Source organism: Pelmatolapia mariae, linkage group LG14 (genome assembly GCF_036321145.2).
Source record: "Pelmatolapia mariae isolate MD_Pm_ZW linkage group LG14, Pm_UMD_F_2, whole genome shotgun sequence".
In the NCBI taxonomy this organism is placed as follows: domain Eukaryota; kingdom Metazoa; phylum Chordata; class Actinopteri; order Cichliformes; family Cichlidae; genus Pelmatolapia; species Pelmatolapia mariae.
In genome coordinates, this window is record NC_086239.1 from 39,090,759 (window position 1) to 39,108,367 (window position 17,609).

A 17,609-nucleotide genomic window follows, 5' to 3' on the forward strand; every position below is an offset into this window, starting at 1 on the left:
GCACACAATGAACCAAAGCCCGGAGTCTGACTGGATCAGGACCGAAGACCAGTTCCTGGGGGAAAACAGAAGAAAACAAAATGAAGACTTATTTCTAAAGGTAAATAGAAACAAAGTTAATTGATTAAAAACTAAAAAGAGATAAGGAATAGTGGAGTATGTTTAATTTTAAAGTCAAAGCCTGCACCTCTGCATTTAGTATTTTTGTTTCTTTACGCGCAAATCAATTCAGAAAACTTTTTGGCTTTTTGAAAACTGTAATTATTATCCAATAGGGCATATTATTATTATTATTATTATTATTATTATTATTATTATTATTATTGTTATTGTTGTTGTTGTTGTTGTTATGGCCTTATTTAAAATATCGTATGTAAATAAGACCGATGATCCCAAGCCCAGAGGTAAATCTCCGACAGAATGGCTGAAAAGAAAAGAAAGAAGCGGCTGCAGAGGTTCATTCAAAGTTCAGACCTCAGCCTGACTGAGATGCTGTGCTGGGACCGTCAGAGAGCTGTGCATGAATGAATGCTGCAGACCTCAGTCAGCTGAAGCATCGCTGTGAAGTAGAGTGAGAGACACGGGAAACTATTACCTGAACTTCCACCTGCTGCTAATGGTACTTCTACAAATGGTAAATGGACTGCTGCTTATATGCTGTATGTGGAAAGTGCTCAATAAATCACGCATGAATAACTAACAAACATTAAATATGACTAAATATGAAACCTCGCACTGTGGCCAAGTGTATTGAAGAGAAGCACAGCAACTTTTATTTTCGATATTATGTGCACAAAATAGCAGAAAATCCATATAAAATGACCTCTTCAAATGAAAGAACAAAATATATTCAGGTGACCATCAGAAGGCCATTTTTCTGATGTCAGCCTCTGATGTTTAAAGTGAATGTGCTGCAGCTCTCCACTACTCCACTCCTTCAGTCCTGTTCACGTGACTGTAAATGAAACCAATCAGAGAAAATCTGCAGACTTCAGAATATGAAAAGAAATAAACTAAATGAAAGTGTGGGGAGTGTGCAGAGGCTCTGTAGAAGGACAGACTTCACGATGGGGATATAAATGAAAAGACATCAAACAACAAAGAAGCAGTGTGGAAAGGACAGAGTGGACACTTCATGGTTTTAGCGCTCGGTTCAGTTCTTTACATCACACAGTTTCTACTGATGTCTGGATTAAAATTAATTAGAGAAAATTGTTGTTCCTGTGTAACATGTAGACGCAGTGTTTGGAAAAAACAGTCTCAACTGCTCCGATACTCCTGACACATATGGGATCACTACAGGTTTTCGTTTAGGCAGCGGTTGTCCTTCTCTCCTGGATCGGCTGGAGCTTTCTTTAGGTGCCTTCCCAGCTTTGACAAAAGTCCAGCTGGGATAACCACATTTACTCAGGGCCTTCTTGATGTGATGTTCTTCTGCCTCCCTGGCCGCTGTGTCAGTGGGGATGGTGTTCGCTCTGTGTTGTAGCGTCCTGGTGACACCCAGTTTGTGCTCCAGTGGATGATGAGAGTCAAACCTTAGATACTGATCCGTATGTGTAGGTTTACGGTACACGTCAGCTTTTAGATGTCCCCCATTACTGATGGAAATCTCACAGTCTAAGAAGGCTAACCTGCCACTTTTCATATCCTCCCTGGTGAATTTGATGTGTCGGTCCACCGAGTTAATGTGATCCGTGAATTGTAGTACGTCCTGAGTAGGGATGGCTATCGTTTAGGTTTTATCCGATACCGGTGCCAAACCGGTACTTTTGAAACGGTGCCGGTGCTTAAACGGTGCTTGAACCGGTGCTTAAAGAATGGAGAACACAAAATTGGTCCAAAAACCTCTCATGTTCAGCTGTTTTGTTTTGTTTTTTTGTAAAAAGATAACAATGTTAGCCTTTTCTGCAGCTATAGGGCATATATGGTATCACTCTTGGCTGGAAGCAGTGTTTAAACAATGGAAAAAACACAAACTTTGTCCAAAAACCTCTCATGTTTAACTGTTTTCCACTTTTTCTTTGGTCATTTTAGCCTTTTTGGCCAGGGTGAAGGGAGTATCTGCCATCAAACAAGAAGACAGCCGCATGTAACTACGACGGTGTTTGCTAGTTCACCTTACATGCATTAATGTAATAACGTGGTTAGCCTACTCAGCGTAAATTACACACGAACAACATTAAGCTACTCACGCAGAGAAGAACGGCTGCTGCTGCCATCATCATCCTCATCATTTCTGCTACACTGGCAGGGCTAGGGGCCAGGACTCTCCTCTTCGTGTTCTTGGGGGATGTTGCTAACTCCAGGTCCGATAACAGGCACCACACCCGCAGTAGATGTGCTCGGTGTGAGGTCTCACAGCAAGTTATCAAATACGGCGCATTTCTCGGCTTTAAAAAAAAGCGTCGCCAGGTGTTTCATCAGATTCGAGGTGTTACCTCCTTTGACAGTATCACAGTATCACCTTAAAGCACTTGTTGCAGGCTGCTGTTTGCATCTTTTGCTGTGAAGTACAGCCAGACTTTTGACCGCTTCGCCTTTTTAATCTGTAGCTCTGCTCTAAAAGCGTACCTGGCCCCGCCTACTATCCTCGGAAACGTAAAATGATTGGCTAGAATTGGCTCAGGGAAAAAAAAAAGCACCGAAATAAAGCACCGAAATGTGCGCTGCTTTTCGGTCTGGTTACTACCGTTTATGTCAGAACCGGTGCCATCATGGCACCGGACACCGGTACCCATCCCTAGTCCTGAGATTTGATTTTCACCCAGGTGTCATCCACATATCTGAACCAATGGCTTGGTGGTGTTCCAGGGTAGGATAGCAAAGCCCTCTTTTCCACTTCTTCCATGTACAAATTGGCCACGATGGGTGAAACTGGGGAGCCCATGGCACACCCATGTTTCTGCCTGTAGAACTGACCCTTGTATGTGAAATAAGACTGAAAGCTGAGACTGAAGAAGTCACCTGATGATGATGAAACGTTTCTCCCACTGAAACATCCAGATGAACAGAATCAGCCGTTTGGGATTTACTCACCTGGATGATCGAGCATGCATCACGACGTTCAATAAACTCCCAAATTAGAATTTTTATGCCAGTTATTTCATTTCAGGCTTAAAGGGGTTTAAAGGCATATGTCTTTTTTTGTGTAGATGTTAAAGTCATGGAGTCTGCAGATGGTAAAATATTAGCATCCCATTTTTCCCTGCAGTAATGAGCAGTCCTCATGAGTAGACCACACCTGCTGTTTTTGCTTAATATCAGGAGTTCTGGTCTGGGAGTCCTTTAGCGTGTCTGCTGAGGTCACCTGTACATGTTACATGTACAGGTGATTTAATTGGTTCCCTTTTGTCTCGTCTCCCCCTTCAGTTCTTGGTTATCCTCAGCTGTGTTCTGTGTTTCTTTGAAACATGTTAGTGTGCAAAAGAGTGAAATCAGAAGGAGATAATAGTTTTTCACAAACAGCACAGTATTTCACAAAAATCTTTTCAGGATGAAATCATGTAACAGACTTATTCTTGGAATAATTCAATGAGCAAACCAGACCAACATGTGTTGACTCCAAGTCTGCATCAGGGTCTGACAAATACAATCATTCAGGATTAAACACCAGCCCTGGGCGACAAACACGTGTGGTGAAGTATTTTAACCACTAGGGGGCGCAGAAATTAAAGTGTGAGGCACAGACAAATCCAAACTGTAACAAAACCTCAGCAGAAATTATTAATTATATTAATATTATTATTAATTATAAAGCGAGTCTAAGAAAAAGGTAAATTCTGAATATTCTGCTAACTGTCGTGTTTGATTTCCTCCGAGGACTGCAGGTGTCCACAGTCAGGACAGACTGACAGATTCAGAGGCTTTCCACGTCTGATGATACACCAGGACAAGTTCAGCGATACATGAGGAAGAGCTACGCAGGACCAGCTGAGAGATGAAGAGCATAACCAGGCTGTTCTGTCTGCTTCACCCGGTTTCCTTCTGGCAAAGGTACCCTCACTGCCATACTGAGAAAGTTTCTTCCCCCAGGCCGTTCAGCTATCTTTGTGAGGACCTTCATTGACATAATGGTTTCCCTAGCCCCTTACCCTAACCCTAACCATTAAAAATTAATGCCTAACCCTTACCCTAACCATAACCATAACCTAATTGTAACCCTGACACTAAAACCACATTTTGAGCCTCAAAAAGGCTTCAAACTTGTGAGGACCGGTGAGTGTGTCCTCACAAGTGACTGTTGGTTCTCACAAGTATAGTAGAATGCAGATTATGGTCCTCACAAAGATAGCTTGACAGGAACACACACACACACACACACACACACACACACACTCATACACTGAGTTACTTTTGCACAGCCCACTGTCATCGTTGCACTTTTCTTTTGTACTTCTGCCTGCTGTTGCACTGTTTTTGTTTTGTTTTTAGCAGTTTTTGCACACTTGCACTTTCTGTAGTCCCGTGTTTGTCTGTCATCTGTAGCACTGTGGTCTTGGAGGAACGTTGTCTCATTTCACTGTGCACATGGCTGGAATGACAATAAAGCCACTGGACTTTTTATCTCTCCATAATCCATCCTGTTAGTTAGGGTTAAACTAACGTGGTCAGAGTGGGACGGGCTGTTTGTCAGTGGTGGGAAGCAACGGTTGTGGCGCCCTCTGTAGTAAAAGGCAGAGCCCCGTCAGCGAGCCCGGCTTAATACAAAGAGGTAGACATGTGAAATCATCTGAAATCATCCTAAAGCAACCTCACAGTTTCCAAGACAGCGTGAATGTGACTAAATAGTAAATGGCCTGTATTTGTATACCGCTTTACTTCGTCCCTAAGGACCCCAAAGTGCTTTACACTACATTCAGTCATTCACACACTGGTGATGGCAAGCTACATTGTAGCCACAGCTGCCCTGGGGCTCACTAACAGAGGCGAGGCTCCACTGGGCCCTCTGACCACCACCAGTAGGCAGCAGGTGAAGTGTCTTGCCCAAGGACACAACGACCGAGACTGTCAGAGCCGGGGCTCAAACCGGCAACTTTCCGATTACAAGACGAACTGCCAACTCCTGAGCCACGATCGCCCCGATAAAACCATGGCTTCTGCTGTTAGTGGTAACCACGAGGATTTATTCCCAGTCTGCTGCTGTGCTGTACAGAACAAATGTAGGTTACCATACAAAAACAAATCTGAGTGAGTGTAAATGCCCAGTGAGCGCAGCAGGGCTGCGTTCACTGGGCGCGCGTCCCTGCAGCTGTGCAGATGTTTAATGTTGTTTCAGCTCAAATGACAGAGATGCTCCGCTTCCTCCTCTCGTGTCTGATATCTTCCTCCTCCCTGCTGGATTCCTCTTCCTCCCATTCTCCTGCAGAGCGAGGCAGCGTGGGCGGACGCAGCAGGACCGAAAATGACAAAGAAACAAACTGCTGGACCGGTCAACAGAAAATCCCCTAGAAATGTTTGTGTACACATCAGCACATGACCGCCGCTGTCACGATAACTATTCTTCACTGTATCCACAGCTCTGTCTACAAAGACGACGACGGTGCCTCGATGAGCATCATTTAGAAAAGACTTTGATCAGGTTCAACTTTTTTCATTTTGCAGAAAGTCTAAAAGATGTTGTATTAATCAAAGATGCATCTCTACATTCATCGATGGCGTACAGAGAATCGATGTGTGGAAGAAAGAACTGCTTCAAACATGTGATTTGGTATGAATGTAACACAAAGGAAAGTTTTTATACTTTGTGTTTGGGCAGTGGCACAGTGTGGTTTTGATTTTGTGTGTTAAATCTCGGTGAAAATCGTGACTGAAGTTACAAAGCATCTCACCCAAACACCATCTACTGTAGTTATGACGGTCAACATAGGTTTTCCCTAGCAACAGGTGGTTTCCAGGAGTCACTAACTGGTCTGGAGACCTTTGACTGGGACTCCAGCAGTACATCACCCACTCGCAGCCTGGTTTGGGGCCTTATTCTCTTGATCCCACCTGTAACCATAATTGTCACCAACCAAAGCGGTGGACGAGTTAAAGTCACATGGTCAACATGAAAAACCTCAAATTGCTCAGGGGCAGCTCACCCTGCTGTGCTCACCCTAAAAACACGGGTTAAAATCCTAAAATGACTTCCTGTGGGTGATACGAGTGGATGGATGAGCTTTAGCGTTACTGCACCTGATGCACAATAAACCCAAAGAAAGATTTGAAGTGGACGGCGAGGTGCAGGAGGAGCCCCCATCATAATGGGTCAAAGGAAGAGAGCTGTGAGGCTAAAATTGGAAGCTAAAAAAAAAGATGAAGTGAGAACATCTGCCCAGAAATAGTCTGAAACACATCCTGTTATCTGCTCAGAGCGACAGGTGAACAGTGCAGGACAAAACTCTGCACTCGGGTTTCTGCCTCCATGTCCTGTTTGGCCATCTTTGAATTCGAGGTTCTGACAGATGTAAAGCAGCTGTTTCACATTTCACATCTTCACTAATTTCATGCAAACCAACAGAACATTTTGCACAACAGACCCGGAATTACCTCGGGGTAAACAAGCTTCAATTAAAGAACCAACAGTTACAAGAACAAAGGAAACAGAACGAAGAGGCTGAGACGGGCAAAAATAACGCAGGGTGCAGGCTGGGGGGGGCAAAGGTCTAAAGCTCAACAGGAAGAAGGTTAGAAGCTTACAAGAAATGCAAACTTGGAACGAGAAGTGTTTACAGAAGGGACTCACCCAAAAACAAGGACGTACACAACAGTGACAACAGAATGAAGCTGGCAGGAAGCAAAGTCAGGACAGAAAACTGTGAAACTGTCAGTTTAAAATATGACAGCAAAAAACAAAAATCCCTGCAGATTAAAAATGTTCAGATGAACCTGAGAAGCAAACTTTCAGCTGCTCCAGCTCATGTTGGCTTCGTGTCGGCTCAGGTCTTTCATTTCTAAGGCAAATGTTTAAACCACAAATCAACGAGGCAAAAGAATAAAGTCGCACTAACTGCTCGCTTCTAATCGGCCAATCGCGTGGCAGCGCCTCAGTGCACTCAGGCACGTAGATGCATTTTTTTAGACACTCGTGGCATGTGAAGAGTTCTGGTTTTAAATCTTGTCACAGTTCAGAGACGGCACTGTTAAGAGTTTTTAATGATGTTCTGTCGATTCTGTTCATCTGAACGTTTCATCATCATCAGCTGACTGCAGGTTTCAACATTATAAACAAGACATTTGCATGACCAGCAGCATTGAATGAACAATGGGCTGTGAGGTCAGCTCCTTGATGATCAATTTGCAAATTGTTATGACTGTTAATCAACAACCACTGACCAAAGCTCTTAATGTCATCTCCTCCCTGCATGAGGCGGCCTCCTGTGCCTCGCTGAGCAGCGTCTGGAGCTGGTGTCATGCTTTTTAAATGGCGGGCTTGATTTTTGTGAAGGAGTTGCTCTCATGACACATCGAGCGATGCCATTGGTCAGCCAATCCAGCCACATCACATTTTTGGCTGGTTGCTTAGAGCAGGTAGTAGAGTACTCGGTACCAGGTACCTACACCTATGGAAACCCTGAGAGTCGAGGCGAGTACGCACTGATGGAAAAGGGCAAAGTGAGACAAGCCCAACAGGAATGGATTTACAGCTGCGGGCCGCTGACATTTTCCTTCCTCGTCTTTGGCAGCGTGAGGTCATGACACTGTGTTTGGGTCTAATACCAGCAGGTTGCACCTCAGACTGTCACTGACGCCCCGACGCTGTACCAGCTGCTGCAGTGAAACGGACTCGCCTGCTGCATCAGTTTTTCTCTGCAGAGTTCAAACGACGGGGCATCCTTTCATTCCTAACGCATTACCCAGTCCACACCAGCGCACATATCAGCACCGTATTCACAGGTGATTAGAAACATCTGCTAACATCCAGCTGTGACGCAGTCATTTAAACAAACACATCAGTTTTTGCATTTGTGGAGTATTTGTCATGCAGAGGCCTCACCAGTGTGTTGTAACATGCAACAGTCGGAGCAGGGTTATCATGTTTGCATAGACGTGTTAGTCAGACACAGAGAAGGAGGGCTCCTCTACGGGGGAGGGGGGAGGAGGGAGGGAGACAGACGGGGTTAGAGAGAGAGAGGAAGTGGCGTCCACTGCAGACTATAACAGCTCAGACTCTCAGCTGTCAGCAGCACTTCAGCTTCCCATTCACAGAGCAGGAAAGCAGACTACAGGTGAAGGCAACATCTGTATGGGAGCCTGAGCAACATCTGGAGTTTATGGTGAGAGAACCATCTGATGCACCTTTAAGCTGATGATAGAGCTGTGTTATTGGGTCAGTCTGTGATTAATGTAAGAGAGCGGAGGAAGGTGTAGCTGTAGAGGCGTGATGCTTGTGGAGGCAGCATGGTGGACCGAGGCTCACCGAGGCTCCCGGAGCCCGAAGAAGCAGTAAAACCTGCCGGAGGCTCAAACAAACCGTCACAGGGGAAGAATGCTTACTCCACCACGCTGCTCTCTGCTCGCTCAGCAGCTGCTTCATGTGACTTTGTTCTGTGTTCAGAGCGCTTCTTACTTATAAAACTTTGTGGATGTTGTAAAGGTTATTTTTCTGTCGAGTGGAGGAAACATTAACACACGATTTGACCCTTCAGCTGCAAACCTGAGTGAGGCAACTCTGACATTTAGATAACATTAGCTCACATCGGTGTGGGCCAACTTATTACACGCACAGAAAACACGCAAAACTTTTTTTCTTTAAATATCTCAGAGGAAGGAAGGAAGGAAGGAAGGGAGGGAGGTTAGAAGTGATCAAAAATCAGAAGAGCTCAGAAAGTTTTAGAAAACTGAAAAAGCAGAAAACCATCAGATAAGGACGCCGTTTGTCGGTAATCCCCTCAGCTGATGGGGATATTTGTCATGAGTGTGAACAGCAGATGTTAACATCCACACTGTGGTGATGGGTTGCGCCCAGCTGCTGTAAGAAAGAGCGAAGTGTGAGGGTAGAAGCTGCGCTCTCCTGCAGCATGCATGGATAAAACAAACACACGGAGAGCAGGATGTTCAAAAGAGCCCAAAGGTGCAGATGAATCAGATGAAATCAACAGTTTTGCTCTAAACGAGCGGCTGCAGAAAGATTTTCAGCAGCCAACTGTAACCTCAGTGTGGTTTCCACATTAATATAAGCGTGCCAGCTGGTGCTCGCTTATATTCGCACAGGCTGGCGGTATGTGCTGTTTTTAAAACATTTATTAATGTCATTTCATCCAGCAGGTTTCTGTTTGGTTTACTGATTCAAGAATGTGGAAACATGTCACGTAATGTCAACAGTATGAGAAAACGAGCCGGAGCCCAAAAACAAACACAAACAAACTCATAAACACGCACAAACACACGTCAGGATGTAACGGCGCAATAACGCAGGAGCCCGAGCATGAGGACAGATTCTGCTGCAGGGCGCAGTTTACAGAAATATAACAGTCAGAGCTGCAAGGAAAAACACTTCTGTAACACGACTGAGACTCACTTCATGTTCAGAAATCCTTCAGTCATGTTTTGTGTCAGTTTGATCTTTTATTTCTGACCACAGAGTCAAAAACAGGGTTTTTTTTGATGCTGCAGAGGAAGAGCCGCTGGTTTGTGGTCGAGCTGCAGATTCTGATGAAGTGATGTGGTCATGTTTTCATGCTAAACCAAAATGTTCTTTTTCTTAACCTACATGCGTGTGTGTGTGTGCGTGGGTGGGTGTGTGTGTGTGGGTGCGTTCACATGCTTGCTGAGAAGTGGAAAAAACAGCAACCAAAGAAATGACAGCAACAAACCATCCACACCACCAAAGGTATCAAAAAAACCACAGAGGGTTAACTTGTGGATTCATTTCTTCTCACATCCCCAAACTCGTGAGGATGTGTCGACAAATCTATACATACTGGTTACATACTGGTTACATACTGGTTACATACTGGTTACATACTGGTCCCGATCAGTTATCGGTCATGTTTTCAGAGCCCAGATTAGCAGAATATCTGGTTTTGTTGCCTGGTTCCCCTCCTTCCTTCAGCTTGTTGTTAGTTTGTTTCTGGTTTTCACTTTGATCTGTTGCAGCTGACGAGTTTAAGTTTGATTTACTGAGTTGTGCTAAAAATAAAGCTGTGGCCAGCAACTAGCAACAACTACCCACAGTCTGTAATATTTTTATATTCTACGTAGATCTGCTCTGTGAAAGTCTCTCACTGGAGTAGGTGTCACACGATTGGTCGGTTTGGTGCAGGAAAAGAGTGAAAGCCTGACTCGGAGAGCCTGGATAAACAGAGGCCGCTGATAACCACCGTCATGATAGCTGCTGTCTCTGACTTTGGTCGACCGGGCTAACACAGAGGCAGCCTGGCTGCGTCTGTCCTGCTCTGCAAGCTGCTACCTAATGTTCTTCAATGCACATATTAAACAAATATGTAAGACTGCTTTCTTCCATTTGTGCAACATCTCTAAAGTTAGAAATATCCTGTCTCAGAGTGACGCTGAAAAACTAGTTCATGCATTTATTACTTCCAGGCTGGACTACTGTAATTCATTATTATCAGGAAGTCCTAAAAACTCCCTGAAAAGTCTTCAGTTAATCCAACTTTGGATTCAGGAGACAGAGACCATCTCTACTCTTAAGATTAAGTTTTTAACTTCCCCCTTTGGTAAATCTTATCCTTAGACCTGGATTAGGTGACCTTGAATCCAGCTATAAGCCTAGGATCATCAGCCCAGCCTCAGTGTGGTCTTCTGCTGCTGAAGCCCATCTGCCTCATGGTTTAACATGCTGTGTGCTTTGGTCCAGCAGTCAGTCCACAGTGACTGCTATGGATAAAGAAACAGCCTGATACAGAAACCTGTTTCAGTCTTTGTGGACTGGGTGGGGTGAATCTCTATTGTTAATGACAGCATTGATGTAGTCCTGTGACAGGAGGTCCAGAGCGATGTGCTTGGCCTCGTCTCCACTAATCAAAGTCATTGACACTGAAACCTTCACTGTTTGTGCCCGACGTCATTTTTCCTAATCTGACCAAAAATGACTCGCTGTGTGGTTCAGACCATCCAGGAAATGGATGCTCTTGTTATACTGAGTATGAGTGTTTTATTATCCTGTTACTCCGAACGAATGGGTGATGCAAACACACAGTTTAATAACGTTGCTGTTAGACTGTCAGCTGAGAACTTTGCACCTCACTCTGTTTCAAACTGGTGACCTCTGGTACGAGGAAAAAGCCAGCGTAGCAAATGCGGAGCCCATGTTTCAGACTTTTGTTAAACTGACCAATGGTTTTATCGTTTCCTGGTTCTAAGACATTTTGTGATGTCAGACATCATTTGGTCATGAGTCACATAAAGCAGAGCATCATCAGCATAGATACCTCCACCTTTTGCACCATCAGTACCTTTCTGGACCTACAGGAGAGTTTAGCTTTAAAACCACCAACAGAAACACTGAATCAGATTCGTGAGAGCTTCAGTTTCAAAGAAGTGAATTTGTTTCCATAACTGAGTCACAGCAAACAAACAAATGCTCAGGTATGACATCGGGGATGCATGAGACTCATTTACTTAACAAATGATTCCTGTGAATGTTTACAGCTTTCACACAATGGCTGGAGTTATAAGCAAACTTCCCTTTAAGTCTCATAAATTTGAAATATCAGTGAAGGTCCTGCACCACGTCCTGTGCCTGTCAAGGGTAAAAGCAGAAGCCTTGCAGCTGTTATTGCATAATCAGCATCCTCTCAGTGTGTATGATCAGATACTACAGATGTGCATCGCTGTGTCAGTGAGCTTGTTTGTTCGATTCAAACTTTGGGAACTTGTGTCCCAAAAGAATGCAGAGTCCACGAAGTCCAGAACGCAGGTCCAGGAACCAGGCTTAGCTAAGAACTCTGAGCTGAGCTCTGGGTTTTCTGTTCCTGAATGTGTTACAGTGGACATGAAACACACATGTTTAAAGGCTTGATCTTAAACAGATCTTAAACTGTCCACACCGTCAGCAGTAAGTGGTTCTCCACCCCTCGCTAGCTGCACTGAAGCAGGAAAATCCACCTGTTAGCTGTAATGTTTGTGTTTGCAGCGCTCTTTATGAATGTGGAGGAGAGTTAAGTGCACCGCTGGTTGACCAAGCTCGAGTCCAACACTCCCTTAGGTTTGCTTGGGGTTGTAGATGAACAGTGCAGGCAGCTGGCAGAGCAGATGTTCACAAGATGTAATCAGCATTAATTTAAGCAATGTTAAAATCTTAGCCCTGCAACACACTGGTGACCTGTCCAGGGTGTACCTCGCCTCTCGCCCTAAGACGGCTGGGATAGGCTCCAGCTCCTCGGCGACTCTGAATTGGATAAACGGAAAAGAGTGGATGGATGGTTAAAGTCTAATTTAACATGAAGTTATATCAGGGTAAAGTCTGGTGAATCCTGGTATCGGCGCTCCGTTGATAGTGGATTCCTTTCCCGGGTTTATTTTTGAACTCAGAGTTTGTTGAGTCTGCTTCCTGGAGTGATGTCAATCAGCAATGTGGAGATGGTAGGAAATGAGGAACAGCACACTGCAGGGACACGCCACACGCTGCCTGATCAGGAGTTTAGCTGCTTCTCTGAAATGGAAACTGCGGTCTGATCGTTCTTCATATCAGCTCTTCTGATCCACAGTCGTGGAAGTGTCCATCTCCACACAGGATTTCTTATTCCACTAACAGCTTCTGTTGACTAGGTGTAGGTGCACAAGAAGCCAAATAGTGTTTCAGGTGGAATTAAAGCCAGCAGGTTGTGTGGTTAGCGAAGGAATGATCACTAGCAGAAATCTGAGGTTAAAAATAACTTTAGTAACACGGGAAGACGCGATGCAGCCGGTGCTGTCCTGTCAAACCCGACCGTAAGTGTTTTCACAGCGCAGATGAAGGACGAGAGCGCTGTGTGTTGGACTGGGATGAATCAGGATCAGAGGGAAGTGTGTGTGAAGAGCAGGACAAAGGAAGCGTCCGTGAAACCTTGTTTGTGCACGTGCCCAGTGTAAACAGAGCGGCAGGCGTTCACTGCATGAACATAAAAGGTTTTTTTTAGCCGAGCAGCACAGAAACAACGTAACACTGAACATGGGTTAAAGCACAAATGCAGATTCACAGCAGCGCAGAGGCCTTCAGTGGTCGTTACTTTGTGCTCTGTCATAACGCCATGACACCGCTGTGTCATGGCGTTATTTATTCTCTGCATGCAGACCGTCTGCAGCTCTGTCAGTGGAAATCAAACCCTGACTACAGAGAGTCTGTCCACTTCCTCCTAGTGAAGATTACGTTTATCACTCATTTCAAAGAGAATGGTTCTGCAGGTGGAGCCACAGAGCGTCACCTCCCGCTCACTGATTTTTCCCGTTTTATTGATGCCAATGAAAAATGTTTCCTGTAATCGTCCTAAAGCTCGTACTGTGTTCTTCGTGTTTTCAGGGATGGCTCACAACAACTCCACCAGCCTACTGTCCAACCAGACGGCAGACTTCAACAGCGTCTTCACCCTGAAGATCCTGCCCCTGCTCTACTTTGTGATCTTTCTGGTGGGTTCGCTTCTGAATGGCGGAGCCGCCTGTATCTTCTTCAGAGTGCCCGCCGACTCTGGGCTGGTGGTCTACCTGAAGAACATGGTGGTGGCCGACCTCCTCATGCTGTGCACCTACCCGTTCAGGATCGTGGCTCAGCTGGAACTCGGCGGCTGGTACATCCACGTGATCGTCTGCCGCTACAGCGCTGTGATCTTCTACTGCTCCATGTACATGGGGATCCTCTTCATGGGCTTAATTAGCCTCGAGCGCTACGTCAAGATTGTCCGAACCTCCCCCTCCTCCGTCACCACCACCTCCTGCAGGACAAGAGTAGCCAGGATCTTTTCCCTGCACCACCTGCAGAACCCCAAGTGTGCCCGGGTGTTGGCCGTCCTCTCTTGGACCCTCCTCACCGTTTTCCTCATGCCCAACAGCTTGCTGACGAGCAAGGAAGCCAACGAGGAAAACGCCCGCAAGTGCATGGATCTGAAGACGGCGCTGGGCAAAGAGTGGCACCGGGTGTCCTCGATCTTCAGCGTCTCAATGTTCTGGGTGACTCTGGCGGTCCTCGCCTTCTGCTATGCCTCCATCTCCCGCCGCATCTACCAGTCATACCGCCGGGTTCGCTGCGATAACAGCGACGTCTGCCGCAAGTCCAACCGGAGCATCTTCAGCATCCTGGTGGTGTTCTTCATCTGCTTCGTGCCGTACCACGTCTGCCGCATCCCCTACACGCTGAGCCAGATGCCGGAGTCGGGCTTCAGCCGGTACGCCCGCTTCCTGCTGCTGCAGGTGAAAGAGGGGACGCTCTTCCTGTCAGCACTCAATGTCTGCCTCGACCCTGTCATCTACTTCCTCATGTGCCGAACCTTCAGAGAGTCGCTGCTGAGAAAAGTGTCACGGCGAGAGAGGAGGAGGAGGTCCCTGACCACGGCGCAGAGTCTGAGCAACATTTAGGAGGCGAGGAGAGGAGACAAGGCAAATAAGGCAGAGGCAAGGAGAGGAGAAGACCACGGCTTGCATTTAGGACGAGAGAGGAGGAGACGCAAAAGCTAAATGTTGAAGCTGAAATCATGTATTTTTTTTATTTGCTGTAATAGAACTGCTCTCTTATGTTTGTTTCTCAGTCTGATAGAAAAGTGTGTAAATCAGGAGTTTTATGTGTAAAACAGAAACATGAATGTATATTTATATTCCTTTATGTGTACATAAGAGAAGTATTCAGAGCTTCAGTTCTTGGTTTTATTTATTGTTCTGACCAAAAGCAGGACAGAGAGGACAGGAAAGGTCAGAGAGGAAGAGGAAGTGTTGATGTGGAAGTGAAACTGAACTGTGATGAGTGGGCATCAAACCTGCAGCATTAAAGTCCGTTCATGGAGAATCTGCTGATTTGCTCACGAGTCGCCTCTTTTTAGAAGCGCGTGTCAAACCGCAGGACGAGCAGTAATCTGACTGTGATGTCGTAGCTGCTGTCAGAGTCATTACAACTGCTTTATGACGTCTGTATTTTAAATAAAGCTTTTCTTTCTTCTAAAATAACTCCTATTAGTCATGTTTTTATTCTCTGCTCACTGCAGCTGATGCCCCTCTGCTGCCATCGGGTGGTCACATCTGTCATTACTTGTTTGTTTGCAGGTACACGAGGAGCAGCAGAGGCAGAGTGGGATAAAAAATTATTAATAACTATTTTGCTGACATTTTAAAATCCCTCTTTTTAAAGTTAGAGTAAATTAAATGAGGTGATAGTACCTGTTCCTCAAAAACACAAAGTTAAAGGGGAAAAAAATGGAGTGTAATGGAACCAGCAGAGGGCGCTGATGACATTCCCAGTAAAGGTATTGTTAAATCACACATGGCCAGTCTGAATCACAGCCCTGCTGAGCAGTGAAAACACAGAATTCCGGACATTTAACTCACATGTACACGTCTATCTTTTAATAATGATAATTTTTTTAAAAATAAAAGCATTTTAAAACAGAAATGGAGCCTCATCCATCGCCTGCTTTAAATAAACAGAGGACAGTTCATCACTTATTTACACAGGAAGCAGAAATAAAGTTAAACACAGTGAATATGTAGCTGTTTGTCTCATAAAGTGGACATGTCTCACTTTACTTATGAAAGCTGCAACATATTTGCAAGGACTGAGTGAGCATGATGGATGAAAATGGACATTTTTCCCTCCATGTTACTCAGCTGGGTGGTGCCAGAGGGAGGGAGGCGATGCTGGGCTTCAGCTGATCGAGGCTGTGACATCAAAAATACATATTTTGGGAGTTTTTAAAGGCAGCAGTGAAGAATCGAGACTGATTGATGTTACAGCTGTTTCTGTCATCCTTTGGTGTGTGTGTGTGTGTGTGTGTGTGTGTGTGTGTGTGTGTGTGTGTGTGTGTGTGTGTGTGTGTGTGTGAACACGCAGATAAGCATTGATCATAAACAGAGACAGACGTGATAAAGCGATGACAGCAGCAGACGTGCAGGATAAACTTGGACATTGTGCAGTAACGTGAGTTGGAGCGTCAGGTTAAGCTCATGATGCTCGTTAGTATCATTTGAGGAATTCCTCCTTCCTGTACAGCAGCCATCAGCATATAACCTCGAGCAGCAGCATTTCCAAAATCATCACATCAGAACTGTTTGCAGTGAGTATCTCACACCAGAGAGACAAAGGGGGGGGGGGGGGGGGGGGGAGCCGGGACCAGGCAGGGGTCATGACTTCATCTGAAAGTCAAACATCTTCCTCCCTGTCTGCTGTTACCGAATCCTCCCACAGATTCCAGCTCAGTGCCGTGCTTCGTCAGTGAATCAAAGAGCGATTGTGTGCACGCAAAATCAAAAGAGAAACCAAACGCTCCATCAGCCAGCCAGCATGACAGAGAGGAGAAGAGCCCGTGAAAGGTTACAGCAGGGCTGCCCGACCTGCTCAGGTGAGCTGCATCCTTAATCACCGGGTCAGCTCCACCCACCGATTACTTGGAAGAGATGGAGAGATAAGGTGAACGCTGAGAGCAAGGCCAGACCTGTCGCTGTCACCGCACAGGTGATGAGATCACAGCCAGCCGATGATGGAAAATCTACCTTTAATAATCAGAGTTATCTTAAAGTGAGCCTTTTCTCTGCTGCACCTCTACAATCGATCTTAGGCTGCCTCCACCTGCACCCAGGTGAGTCCTGCTGCTCGGCTCAGTCTGGGAGAATCCCAGCAGAAAGATTTCTTCATGATTGTTATTCCAAAAACATGTCCTGACAGTTTGAATATTTCTCTCTGTGCTGCGCAGAGATCAGACTGATAGGGTTACAGTCAGGCTCTCCCATCTGTGAATGGAAGACGTGATCTATTTAAAACTCTCTTCTTTGGAAAAGAGAAAAAAATCAGCATCTTTTAATCTGAAACCAGGCATTCATCGTGGCAGCGAGGTGGAGGTGATGGTGGGAACAGGTTATTATACCCATAAGTACTTCTCAGCAACCTGGTCTTCCCCCTCATCTGTCTGATGGTGTCAAACCTATCACTATTCAATTCAGTTTTATTTATACAGCGCCAAATCACAACAACAGTTTCATTAATGCCTTTAAATTGTAAGTTAAAGACCCTATATTAATACAAATACAGAGAACACTCTAACAATCATATGACCCCCTATGAGCAAGCACTTTGGCCACAGTGGGAAGGAAAAACTCCCTTTTAACAGGAAGAAACCTCCGAAAGAACCAGGCTCAGGGAGGGGCGGGGCCATCTGCTGTGATTGGTTGGTGTGAGAGAAGGAAGACAGGATAAAGACATGCTGTGGAAGAGAGACAGAGATTAATAATAACTAATGATAACACAATGCAGTAAGGTGTAGGAAAACGAAGTGAATAAACAAGAAACACTCAGTGCATCATGGGACTCTCCTATAGGTCAAGCAGCCGAGACCTATTGCAGCGTAACTAAGGGGGGATTCAGCATCACTCTGAGACAGGATATTTCTAATTTTAGAGATGTTGCACAAATGGAAGAAAGCAGTCTTACATATTTGTTTAATATGTGCGTTGAAGGACATGTCCTGGTCAAAAATGACTCCAAGGTTCCTCAC

At 45.3% G+C, this 17,609-nt stretch overlaps 1 protein-coding gene across 2 annotated transcripts; it reads left to right on the forward strand.

The window, feature by feature from the left end:
- The first annotated feature begins 68 nt into the window (after positions 1-68).
- Positions 69-15,045, forward strand: LOC134641491 (P2Y purinoceptor 14). Of its 2 annotated transcripts, XM_063493936.1 has the most exons (3): positions 69-100; positions 3,828-3,993; positions 13,442-15,045. In XM_063493936.1, the coding sequence occupies exon 3, from the start codon at positions 13,444-13,446 to the stop codon at positions 14,488-14,490; it is 1,047 nt and encodes a 348-aa protein (XP_063350006.1). In that variant the 5' UTR covers positions 69-100; positions 3,828-3,993; positions 13,442-13,443; the 3' UTR covers positions 14,491-15,045. The 2 variants fall into 2 exon arrangements, with proteins under 2 accessions (XP_063350006.1, XP_063350005.1); XM_063493935.1 differs by lacking the exons at positions 69-100; positions 3,828-3,993 and adding an exon at positions 8,149-8,255.
- Positions 15,046-17,609: the final 2,564 nt, after the last annotated feature.